The sequence below is a fragment of the Hibiscus syriacus genome, unplaced genomic scaffold (assembly GCF_006381635.1).
Source record: "Hibiscus syriacus cultivar Baekdansim isolate YM2019G1 unplaced genomic scaffold, ASM638163v2 tig00117056_pilon, whole genome shotgun sequence".
Classification (NCBI taxonomy): Eukaryota; Viridiplantae; Streptophyta; class Magnoliopsida; order Malvales; family Malvaceae; genus Hibiscus; species Hibiscus syriacus.
Window position 1 is genome coordinate 4,190,395 of NW_024063539.1, and position 12,966 is coordinate 4,203,360.

Sequence of the window (12,966 nt, forward strand, 5' to 3'; positions counted from 1 at the left end):
CGAATTTGACAAATTCGTGTTGCGAAATGTAAAATCTCGCCTATTAAAGAAAAAATCATTTCGACAGTTCGTTTTTTTTGTTAAAGTTAAACGAATGAACGAACATGAACATATGCTTGTTCGTGTTTGTTCAATTCATTTACAGGCGTAGGTTTAGCTGAGTGATTCATACTTGGACTTAGTAACTGAGATGTCCCAAGTTGAAAACCACTCCAGTACATTTTATGTCTTTTAATTTTTTCTTTAAGAGGCGAGATTTGACATTTCGCAGGACGAATTTGTCAAATTCGCAGCACGAATTTGTCAAATTCGCAACTCAGTTTTCAAATTTTCAAATTCAGATTTTTTTACCGAATTTTTTCTACCGTGTTTACCTATATCGGTAATTAAGTTACGAAATTGGCGAATTTGATTTGCGAAATTCACGTTTGCAAAAATGAAATTCGCGTTGCGATAGTTGTGTTTACCTATGTCGGTAATTCGCGTTGCGAAAATTTTCATGTTCGCGTTGCGAATTTGGAAACTATGTTGCGGAATAGGAGTTCGTGTTGAGATTGTGTTGGTTATTTTTGTAAATAAAAAAAAATTAATTAAAATCATATATTATAAAACATTTTCGGTAAGTTATTTTCTCTTAAACAAATGAAGAAAATGGATACAAAGAAAATGATTCATCCAACCATGCTTTTAACTTCAAATCAATAACTAAATTATGGCATATTCAAATGTGTCCCATTGTAATCATTATCTGAAAATTCAAGTAAAAGAAACAAAATATATGTATAATTTTAAATTATATTTTAATTCTACTATCAGTGGTTATATATTATTGTATGTTTTAAATCTTAGACTTTAGTTTTAGCATTTGTTATATTATTCATTCAATTTTTTTTGTGAAAAATTTAAACTTGAGTGATACTTGATGTAACATAATCTTCTTATACATAGTACAATTTAGTTACACCCACATCAAAATATGGTGAGAAAGAAGGTGGTTTGGAATTGAATTTGAATCCCAATCTTATTATTGCCAGCAATTAAGGTCAGAATCTGTGACCGATTTCTCCATTGATTTATCGAGTCAAAAAGCAATCCCCACTTGTGCTTCCTGGCCACCTATCCCTATGCTCCAATTTTATTCTTTTTCCCTTCTTTCCTTTGGGGCCTCATTGTCACTCGACTGATAAAAAAAAGATACCTTTTATCGGAAAGGAAAAGGAAAAGGAAATTGTTCTTTGTAGCAAAGAAGCAAGCTTTTTCATTTACATGGTCAGGCTTTCCATTAATCTAACAACAATTGCATTTATTTCAAAAAGATTATGTACATTGATGTTGACAGATACAAGCACTATTTTTCACCCGTTGAGCCAGTCCAGACTATACCATTTTTCTGCAACTTGAACATGTAGGTCCGGCACCGCCTTTTCAAGAACTCTCCACTGATCGAAAGCTTCTTCGTCGCATATAACTCGCTGTAGTGACTTCAAGTTTAATAAAACAGCCGGTGTTGGTAGACTCATGATCTGTAAACAGTCCCTCATGTCTATCTTTTCCAGGCTTGTTAACTTACCTATTTCCCTGGGTAGACATTTCAAGTTAACACATTGTGAGATATCAAGGTATTTTAACCCGACTAGCTCACCGATGTCGGGAGGGAGCATCTTGAGTTCTGGACAAGCGTAGAGCCTAAGTATCTGTAGTTTCTTCAGCATGCCTAAATCAGCTGGCAATTCACGTAACCGGTGGCAGTTGGTTATGCTCATACTTTGTAGGGAATTCACCATACAAATGCTCAAGGGCAGCTTAATCAGATCATCACAATAATCAATTACGAGCTCTGACAAACGAGGGAAGATCTGGGGCAGGTCAAGCACTGATGGATCGAGGCTGTTACTAACTTTGCAGAGAACCATGGATAGTTTCTGCAAGTTCCTCAATGGAACAGTGGCATTGGATAATCGAGGAACAGTCACTTTTTCAAGCCATAGGCTCTGCAAATTTGCCAGAATAGTAAAAACTGAAAAATTCAAAAGCGTTGCTTCGGTTGTACCGTGGTTTATAATGATCAGTGCCCTGAGTTTGGGCATATTATCTATGAAAGGAGGCAAGAAGTATTCGTCCGCAGAAAAATTCAGGATGAGTACTTCGGCCTTAGGAAACTCCATGCGGAACCAGTCCATTTCCCTCATTTCTCCTGTCAATTGATGAAATTTGAACTTAATAAGCAATGACAGTGAAACAACAAATTATACCCCCTAAACAAATACTGATATTGGAAATCCAGAAAAAGTGATCGTAATACCTGTATGAACTGAAACAATCTGAGCATTGAATGGTTGATCTATGTTTTTTTCCCATTCTCTTGGAAGTTCGGTATCTCTTCTAGGCATAAGTAGCCGCTTCCGATCATTCACATCTCCTTGATTGCTTAGATGAATAGCAAGGTCTCTCAACACATCATGCTGAGTAACACAAATTTCATAGTAACTGCAGAACATTTCTCCAGCCCTGCAGAATACAATTCCGAAAACAAAAGAAAATTAGTGACTCCAAGACTTTAAGTAACTAAAAACACTCCAACTAAGTAACATATCTCAAGCCTCAAGTAACTAAAGCCACTCGAATTCAGCAACATACCGAGCATCTTTGACCAGAGTGAGTAGGTTCTTATCAGAAAGCTCCATAAGAATGGCAAAAGCTTCTTCTTTGTCAATGTTATGGATTTGAACCCACATGTTTACAAGAACATCAAGGGGGATTTTCTTATCTTCAGGAAATGATCCCAAATCCAAGAAACACTCCTTAACCTTCTTTTTCAAGCACTCGACACCGATTGCCATTCGATCGAGCAATTTGCTTTCATGAGACTCGCAGATCGGTTCTCCTCGTGATAACCTTTTCCTTGCATTTATCCAGTACATTTCAGGTTGGTATTGCAAGGAAGCTCCAATCACTTTAAGTGCCAATGGAAGTCCTTTACATTCATTAACAATCTATCAAATCCAAAATTTGACAAACATCAGCAAAAATAAAGGCCAGCTTAACTATATCAACTACTAATCCTTCAAATTCATTATTAGTTAATTACCTGTTTGACCAAAGTTGCATTGCCGGTCGGAGGAATAGACTTTTGTCCGAAAGCAGAGTGGCAAAACAGGGACATAGATTCATCTTCCCTCAACAACTCAACTTCATAAACTTCATTAACAACCCTTTTCGGGAACCTACATCTTGAAACTACAAGGGTTTTATACGTCGGGACCTTGAAAATTAGTTGTTCGATTACAGGCAACGACCAGACATCATCCAAAACAACCAGAGTCTGCGGTCCACTTCCCCACTCAAACTGTGACTTCCCTTGTGGGAGAAAGTTGTGATTAGTACTCATAGCCTCGTTTCCTGTAATGAATCCCCAAATATTTGCCCTCAATTGTTCCAGATCCGGTGATTGTGATACAGTTAGAAACAAGATTCTGTTGTTGAAATAACCTTAAAAAAACAGAACCTGTTAGTTTTTTGTTTCATAATAGGCCATTAACAAAAGGAGAAGAAGAAGAAGAGATCATGTTGGATCACTTACTTCGAACTTGATTATCTCTACGAATTTCATTTGCTAAAGTTGTTTTCCCCGATCCTCCAATGCCCCAAATTCCAACAACGCTTAAATCATCTCTTTGAATCAACATCTTCTTCACCTTATTTTTCCCTAATTCCAAACCAATTCCACCAAAAATTCCCAAATTAGAATCCTCTTCAACTTCGATTACCTGTCGACCTGATGTTCCTGGTCCAGCGTTCATCGAATCAAGCCGCTCCTCCAACCGGTTGAACCGCTCCATCGTTTGGATCCTCATGTGCTGCACGTCGGCTAAAAAGTGAGCCTGCATCGGCCCGCTAATGAACCTTTCTACTTGTTTCTCTAACTTCTCCATCTTCCTCACCAGCTGGAGGTTCTTGTAGACGTTCCATCGGCCGGAATCGAGGACTGTGCGGGCCAATTCAAGACCGCCGCGTAAGGTCTCGGAGAAATGATTGAGTTGAGATTGACGGAAAGCGGGGCGGTCGATGCCGGAGCACTTGAGCTCTTCGATGACGGGAAGGAGTTCTTGGACGCTTCTGATGAGATTTTCCGCGCTAGATTTGCAGAAACAGGATTTGCGTGTGATCTCGTTTAGCTGCCGCAGAAGTTCAGTTACGATTTCTCCGGCGAAAAGTTCGTTAAACGCCATCGTCGGTTCGTTGGTTTAATCGGCGAGCAGCCTTTTGGTAGGAGAGTGAGTAAATGAGTTAAAGATCCTAAATGGTTAGCGTAAACTAAACAATAAGAAGAAGACGAAACAAACTGCTTCAAAAAGCTAAAAATAATAATTTAACTCAAAAATGCATAAACTATCCTACAGTCCTTAATCTATTGTTTATTTCTTATTTTAGTTACTATTTTTAAAAAAAAAAACATGTCATTTTCTCTCTCTTCGTTCATAAGATATGTTTTTATTGTTTTTATTTAGAACAATGAAATGTTAAATAAAACTCATTAATTAAGAATTAAATATGAGATTAATTTTAGTAAAATCAGTTTGAAAGCAATCGACATGATAAAACAATATCGATCGAGTCAGGAGCACTATTTAAGTGTGGATATTATAATTACATAATTGATGAAATATAATGTGGTTGGTTCATGTATCAGAAGAAATAGTGATTAGTAATTTAATAGAGAAAGCTAATTAATTAAGTTGTTATAGTGATAATTCACCAATTTGTTGACCATCTTTATGTAACCAATGAAGATTAATGTAACAAAATCTTAAACCCAAAACTCAGAGCCGTCTCTATATTTCTTCATTTCCAGAAGGGTAATAATAGCTTGGTTGGAATAAAACAGTTGTCCGTACTATTTCTTAATATATATATTCTAAGAGATAAATCATAATTAATTATGTTGAAATGTGAAGAGCTGACATCTATAGCCTCGGCTTGAGTTGACTTTTTCTTAATACAAGCTGCGAATTATTCAAAGTAGAAGGTAATGCACGTTTAAACAAGCATGATTTCATGATCTTCATGACTAAACTAACAGTAATTAAGCTGGCAGTTCAACTCTTCACTGTAAGGATTTCTTAAAACCTACTTTACAGCGACTCTGATGCCCTCCGCCCCAGGGATGAAACATGTGTTCCATGAACTTCCAATGGCGAAAGCAAGTCATTCATGAGAAGATGAGCGAGAGCTACTGCTGCATGCCGGACGCTTTAAACGAATACAAACTGAACATGAACACCTTCAAAAATAAACAAACACGAGTATAACTTTATTCATTCGAACTCGGTTCATTTCCACCATCGTCGAAATGTGGAGCATACAAAACTAGAAATCCAATAAGAGATGAATCATATTTAATTGTGTTGAAATGTGCAGAGCTGGCATTTACAGCCATGAGTTGACTTTCTAAATTATTCAAACCTCTAATTAATTAAAGTAGAATGTAATGCACGTTTAAACAAGCAAGAGCTCATGATCTTCATGACTAAACTAGCAGTAACTAAGCTGTTAGTTTAACTCTTCGTTGTAAGGATTTCTTAAAACCTACTTAACAGCGACTCTGATGCCCTCCGCCCCAAGGATGAAACATGTGCTCCATGAACTTACAATGGCGAAAACAAGTCATTCATGAGAAGATGAGCGAGAGCTACTGCTGCATGCCGGACGCTTTATCTTGAGAAGATGAGACAGACCCGCCACTACATGCAGCCGACTGCTCGGAATACCCGTCTTTGCAAGTGCACGTCCGTTTTTGTCCAACAACACAAAGCAGGGAACATATTTGATGTCGTAATGGAGAAGCTACATGAAAATGAATGCACCTAAATCAGCCAGAACTTGTACCGATTACCAAATTACTTGGACTGAGGTCACGAATAATCTACCGACTTGCACGGGCAGACACATGGTTAATCATCAAATTATGGTTCTCCTAAGTCTCAAATCAATGCCGGAAAAATACTAAGTTTGCTCTGCATGTAAAGCAAACATATTGTAGGGAAGCAAAACACAAGATAATCATAAGTCCATGATACATGATCTTAAGAAATGGGAAATGGCCAAGAAGAAGCTCGAGGAACTTTCTATATGTTCTGGTTTAACAACTAGAACGTTGTTGAAACAAACTTCCTCGGTAACTCAAATAGCAAACGAACATGCATTCCATGAACCTCGAATACAGCAGTGCCTGACATGAAGCTTTCTCAGAGTTTCTACAATAATATATGATAAAGAACCACTTTCACATGCCATCAGTATGTTGACTACCAACCTTACTCAAGAGGTCTTTAAACTCTATATCTAACTAAAGCCATAAACTATGGGGAAATCCCTAAAACTTAAACTAAAATTAGTGAAAGAGTGGTGCAGTGTCGTCATGGAAAATCGAAAAGTTCAAGTGTTCATCACTACTTGCTAGTTACTAGAATTGTCTTTAAGCAGAAGTGGAAATGGATAATATTGACATATAGAACTGAGACCTGTTAACACCAGCCATAAATGTCTAATCTTTTCTAGCATAAAGTACAGTGGTATTCAAATCAGAATCTTCAATTTTCCATGTTTATTTACTACTTTGAAGCCATATTCATGTATCGAACTCTTAACATATTGTCGAAATTTAGGAGAGAAGTACCTCAGGCAGCCATTTCTCATTCTCAGCATCAGCCAAGACAATGTTGAGCCAATCTGAATTCCTATTTTCCACCTCCATGACAAATTTAAGTAACGAATTACATAAACTACATTTAGGTGAGTAAAACTCAATCACGGTCGCCTCCTTCCCACTCGATAGTGCGGATGCGAAAGCTCTCTGCTCTGATTCCCCTTGTTCTTGAGGACTCAATGTTCTCCCTTTGAACTTCAAGTTGCCGTTTTGAGTAGCACCGCTAGCCAATTGGATAGGCTTAAAATTATTGACCCATAAACCAGAAGATCCCGAAACCGAGATGAAGGTGTTTAGAACAAGGGAACCAAGATTTTGCATTGACTTCAATAACCAAGGACTTTCAAAGTTACAAAGGTTAGGGCTTTTGGTCTGTTTGTTTACATCCCAAGGCCATTTCAGACAGAACGAATTTTGTTTAGGAGCAGAACTCATCTTGTTCTTGAAATAAGATAATCTCAAAACTGGTATTTATCCTTTTTCTTGCCACACAATGATTGAACCCAATATTCAGAGCTTAATATACACTGCATTTGAAACAAAACCAGAAGGGAAAAACCCTTCAGTTCTCATGTTCTAGTTGCTATTGAAATTTCTAAAAATCAGTAAAACAAACTATAATTCTTATTTCAAAAGGCAATGGAAAGAAATTAAGAACGAGTACCTATGAACACTTGAATTTGAAAATGAACTCCAGCAGGATCATAGCGTTAAAGGATGAGGACAACAAAAGCCGACGAGGATGCTCCAAATTCAACATGTTCTTTTCTTCTTGGGCCGGGTCATTGACTTGTATGGATTTATTTTATTTTTCGGTCTATGCTAAGGCCTTTTATTAATTTTAGGGCTTGAGTATTTGCCCATACCATCTGACCTCTAAGCCCACATATGAAGCTTTCTTATTTATCAATCCAACAAATCTTTTGTTCTTCCTGTCGAAATGGGTATCACAGTTGACTGTAGTAAATCTCTCGTCACGAGTGTTTTCTTTTATTACTGATTGTTTAGTTTTTTAGTTGTTTGTTGCTTGTTCTTTTTGTTGTAGTAGGATGCTTCTTCTCTTTTTCCTATATTGTTTTCGTATGTTGTTTCTTCTTCTCTCCTACTCGATAACTAGGTTGTTTGGATTCCAATGTCGATGTCGGATAAAGATAGATATCAGATAAAAGTAACTTTATTTTTTCTTTTTATATTGTCATATACAACTTTTTTATTCTCCTGTGTCAGAAATGAATATTTAAAAAAAATCACCTGTCAGCATTTTTTTATATAGGAGATTGTCAGCGTAATTTGGCCTATGAGAAAGTAAACAGTGAGTTCTTGGTGGCGAGAATTTTAAGCCACTGTGAAAGAAAATGTTCAGACATGACAGGATGTTCTATTTCGATTTTAGGATAAAAATTGGTTTGTATTTAAGTAGATAATAATCTTAATACAAAACCCAAATTCGACATGTTTGCTGTCAAAATATACTAAACCAGAAACACTTTCTGCCATTGTTGAATATTTCCATGTTCATTGTCCAGTTTCAGACAGTGTTCATCTTATTCTCAAAAATGTGAAAACATTAAAAGAGAATAGTTTTCTATGGTATTAGTTTATAATTTTTTCTAACGAGATCTTACAAAGAAAATACTGAGTTCTGGACCAGGCACAACGCCATCCGGATTAATCATATAAAAAGCTTCCGAGTCCTTCGATCCGACCACCCTCTCGAATCTAGCTCTCATATACGTCAATTCCCCGTCGGTTTCCTTGTCGTTCGGGATCGGAAGCACACCGGCACCCATCGAAACACCTCGGAGCAGCCGCATAACATGGAGCTCATCTTCGGACAATTGTTTCCTCCTGATAGAATACCCCATCTTCCTTCCATTGCAGAACACCGCCCACACGAACTCCTCCAGCACCTTCTTCTTATGCGTCTTGGTTTCGCTCTCCAACGCGATCCTCACTATATCGGAGGCCATTTCCTTTTGAAGCAAGCTGGTGAGCATGGGTAGTTCGATGATGAACACCGGCACGCTATGGGGATCGTCTTGTATCGCTAAGCAGACCCTGCCTTTGCGATACCCGAAAATAGTACCCGTACTAGCACTGTCTTTCAGCAAAGGCCTCCGTGGTCGACCCAATAGCGCAACCATTTTGCATCCGGAGGTTAGCATGGGGAAGAGCTTGAACATGCGCAAGAGACCGCCGCTGCTACTGGATTTTTTATGCTTATCGCCGGGAGTTGGACGGAGTAAAGACAGTATTGCGGCCGGATTGTCCATTTGGAAATATGAAGGTGGCATTGTTGGACTTTGTTTGAAGTACTGGAATTCAACAAGGTTGAGATGTGAGTGGAATTACAAAGATTCAACTACAAATATAGGGAGAAATGGTGGGGGCTACTTGGTTTTCATTATCCTTGTAATATTTGAGGTGGGGGAACGACGACAAGGGAACCTACACGCTATAAGTTGGTTAAGAGAAAATGATAAATCAAAATGTTACTACGCTGTAGCATTTAACAGTCTATTAGATTAAGAAATGGTAAATTCTTATGTTAGTTTAGGGTCCTAGTTATGTTCAACAGCTCAGGAATAGTTCGAGTTTTATTTAATCAAAATTTGATTAGCTTTTGATTTTAATTAATTTAACTCGAATTTGAGTTCAACTCAAGATATTAACGAATCTAATTGAAATAAGATCTAATTTGACTTGATAAGTTTACGAATTACGCGTTCGATATGTTAATTTGGTGTATTTATGAATTGTAATTTTAGAGTTAATTTATATTTATAGTAAGACATATAATTTCATTTTTAAAAAAAATAAGGCAAAACTTCTTGCGAGCTTAACGAGTATTTTTCAACAAGTACTGATTCGAGTCGAACACTACTCATCTCGTGGCTGATTCACTTAATAAGCACCCCTAATTCAGTTCTATGAATTTTAAATTGATCAACTAATTTAGATTCAGTATTCTAGAGGCTCATTTATCAGACGATCCTCTAAAGTAGTTTGTTCGATTTACAATATTATAATTCGAATCTATGATCTTATTTAAGGGATCTAATGACTCGTCTCGTTAAATCAACTAAATATTAGTATATTTTTATTTATTTTTTAGATAAATAAAAGAAGAGTTGAATGGGATAAGGCAAGTCGGACCACAACTTGGGTTGGGAATGGGTTTGAAAAAAGGACTATGGCAATGTTTGCGATTAGCATGTGGGTCTCCAACGCGAGAAATTGGTACAAATTATTGAGGTTCAGCTCATCTTCCCTCAAATCTTCCACTGTGTATCCATGGCAAATGGGGCAAAAATTTTAAAAAAGAAGCCTTTGCTTTAGCTTGTGAGTGACTTTTCTTTATTGTGTCCGGTCATAGTCTCTTTCGATTGAGCCATTTCAGGAAGCCACTCAACCAGAAATCTTTTGGCTCTCGGCTCAAACATTTCCTCTCATTTTAATCTCAAACAACTCATCAATGGTAGTTTTTACACTTACATTCCCCACATGCCATGTTACTTATGGCTTTGCAGCCATGTGATAAAACAGAGGATGTATAAGAAAATACAGCCTAATATAAAGTTAAAAAATATGTTACAGGAAATGTTAATATTTTTTTAATATTTCGGTAGAACGTTATCTAAAATATTATTTTTTTCTATCGAAAATATTAATATCGGGCGTTATCTAAAATATTATTTTTTTTATCAAAAATATTCATTTTAGGTAGCAAAATTAACATTTTAAGTAGTGCTCTACCGAAAATGTTAAAAAAATATTAACATTTTCGGTAACACCTTTTTTTAGTCTTATATTAGACTGACGTACAACAAATATACCCAATAAAACAAGACATGTCGTTTTCACATTGGGGATTCATCTCAAAATGACTAATCATTTAAAAGGATTTTTTTAATCTTAAATTCACAACACTTACTTCCCAATCTAAATAGTAGATAATAACGATATTATAACCAAATCATAGTAAACATGAAATCAAAATTTAATTATGTAAAATAATTAAAATTATGATATTAGATTTACGAAAATGTATTTAAGTCTATTGTTGGAAATTACCTATGAAATTGAGATTTTGAAGATTAGTTGAAGGTTGCGATTTTCCAAAAAAATATACTTTTGACATAAGAAAAAAACATAAGTTGGCATATTTCATAGAAAATGCTACCTCTTTATATAATTGATTTAAAAAATTAGTTATTGTATGTATTTATAATTTTATTTTTCATCAAATTATAAATATAACTTTAATTGTATCTATATATTATACATCTATCTCTTTATATAAAATGAATATTATATCAATTTATTGAATATTTATAATTCCATTACTTATCAAATTATAAATACAAATTTAATCTAATCAAAGATAAAAAGTGGAAAATGGGTACCTGAATAAGTTCCATTGTTGCAAGTTTTGGCAGTGGAAACCAGCAGTGGAAACCAAACTAAAAAGCTTTTTACATTTTAGGCTTAAATATACAAAAGGTGGTCAATCTATGCTCATTTTCTCAGTTTAGTACCTAATGTTTATTTTATTTCAGTTTGGTGTCTAACGTTTTATTTTGTTACTCAAAATGGGTCAAGCCGTGACGGATTGTTAGTTTTCTCTGTTACGTGACACGTGTCACAATCTCGTAAATTTTGAAATTTATTTTTTAAAAGAATATTAAAAATATTTTAATATTTATAAAAAACCTTATTTCTTTTAAATTACAAAAAAAAGCCTCAAAGTCCCTAAAATCCCCAAATCCTAACACTAAACCGCCGCCTCCGCCCTTTTCGGCCACGACCACCGCCGCTGACGTAATCCTTGTCATCATCCTAGTTATAAGTTGCCGTAGTTTTCTTCGATTGGACGTCGAAATCACTTGGGATTGTGAATTTCATCATAGGGTTCGCAGGGTATAAAACGTTGATTCGACGTCGATCGACTGTTGATCAATCACGATTTCATAGGGGTTTTGGATGCCGGGGGGAGGAGAGGTCAGGTGGAGCTTCGTCGATGCAAAGAGCGACAGTCGGCGCGTGGATTGAGATGTTGAAATGAAGGTTTACAAAATTTTGGAGTTATTACAAAATTTATGTGTTTTCTTTTTTAAAAATATATATAATTTTATTTTTTTTAATTTTATACAAAAAATTTAAAATTATTAGATTGACACGTGTCACTTAACGAAAGAAATTAATGGTCCGTCACAACTTAACACATTTTGAGTTACGGATTAAAATATTAGATACTAATCTGGAATGAAATAAGCGTTAGACACTAAACTAGAAAAATGGGCATAGATTGGACACCTTTTGTATATTTAAGCCTATATTTTATGGAAAAAGTGAAGTATATTCTCCTAAATGTGACTTTTTTTTTTTTTTTTGCAGGCTTCACAATTTCTTATGAAGTCAGCCTTGTATTTCAGAACCAGATTACCTGAATCTGCAGCTCTTTTCTGCATTTAATGCAAGTATAATATAGATACATAAATATAACATGTTAGATATTGTTCGTTCTGGTTTCCAGAATTCCTCAACGTAAGATTGAAGTATTTATAACAATGAAAATGTCAAAATTTATATCATATATAATGTTTTTAGGCCTGTAAACGAACCGAACGCACACAAACGGAGGTATGTTCATGTTCGTTCATTTAATAAATAAACGAACACGAACATAAACGAACAAATTTTTTTGTTCATGTTCGTTTATTAAGGAATATAATTTGTTCATGTTTGTTCATTTAATAAATAAACGAACATAAACGAACACGAACATAAACAAACACGAATATAAATGAACACGAACATAAACGAACATAAACATTGGAGACCCTACCTAGGGGTGTAAACGAGCCAAGTCGAGCTCGAGTATTGTTGAGCTCGACTCGAACTCGAAAACTTTCAAAGTCAGCTCAACTCGAAAACGCGCGAGCTTAAAATTATCAAGCTCGACTCGAACTCGAAAAGGCTCGAACTCAAAAAAAATTTAAGAGCTCGTTTAAAACTCGAGACTCGAGCTCAATTAAAACTCGAGACTCGAGCTTGATTCAAGCTCGATTCAAGCTCGACATTGCCCCAAGCGCAAAGATGCTTAAACCTATTCTCCCCCATCTTCTTTTATATAAGTTACCAACCCCGAGCTGCTTGTTTGCTACTGATGTGGGATTGCATAACGTTCCTCCACTTTCTTTTTTCCTCTCTCCTTCAACAACAGTCGAGATGAACACAAATTTTATTTCATTGATTGT

General features: G+C 35.8%; 3 protein-coding genes across 3 annotated transcripts; all 3 read right to left on the reverse strand.

Moving 5' to 3' along the window:
• Window positions 1–1,206: 1,206 nt before the first annotated feature.
• LOC120198288 (putative disease resistance protein At5g47280) lies at window positions 1,207–4,324 on the reverse strand. The gene is made up of 5 exons (XM_039199629.1): window positions 3,581–4,324; window positions 3,089–3,489; window positions 2,638–2,993; window positions 2,303–2,508; window positions 1,207–2,194 (listed from the first exon to the last, which is right to left on the reverse strand). Exons 1-5 carry the CDS (start codon window positions 4,227–4,229, stop codon window positions 1,356–1,358), a joined length of 2,451 nt encoding a protein of 816 aa, XP_039055560.1. The 5' UTR covers window positions 4,230–4,324; the 3' UTR covers window positions 1,207–1,355.
• Window positions 4,325–5,098: 774 nt separating this feature from the next.
• On the reverse strand, window positions 5,099–7,405 carry LOC120198244. The gene is made up of 3 exons (XM_039199597.1): window positions 6,677–7,405; window positions 5,628–5,844; window positions 5,099–5,145 (listed from the first exon to the last, which is right to left on the reverse strand). Exons 1-2 carry the CDS (start codon window positions 7,139–7,141, stop codon window positions 5,665–5,667), a joined length of 645 nt encoding a protein of 214 aa, XP_039055528.1. The 5' UTR covers window positions 7,142–7,405; the 3' UTR covers window positions 5,099–5,145; window positions 5,628–5,664.
• An 858-nt stretch (window positions 7,406–8,263) lies between these two features.
• Window positions 8,264–9,089, reverse strand: LOC120198287 (protein MIZU-KUSSEI 1-like). Its single transcript, XM_039199628.1, has one exon. The coding sequence runs from the start codon at window positions 8,998–9,000 to the stop codon at window positions 8,317–8,319; it is 684 nt and encodes a 227-aa protein (XP_039055559.1). The 5' UTR covers window positions 9,001–9,089; the 3' UTR covers window positions 8,264–8,316.
• Window positions 9,090–12,966: the final 3,877 nt, after the last annotated feature.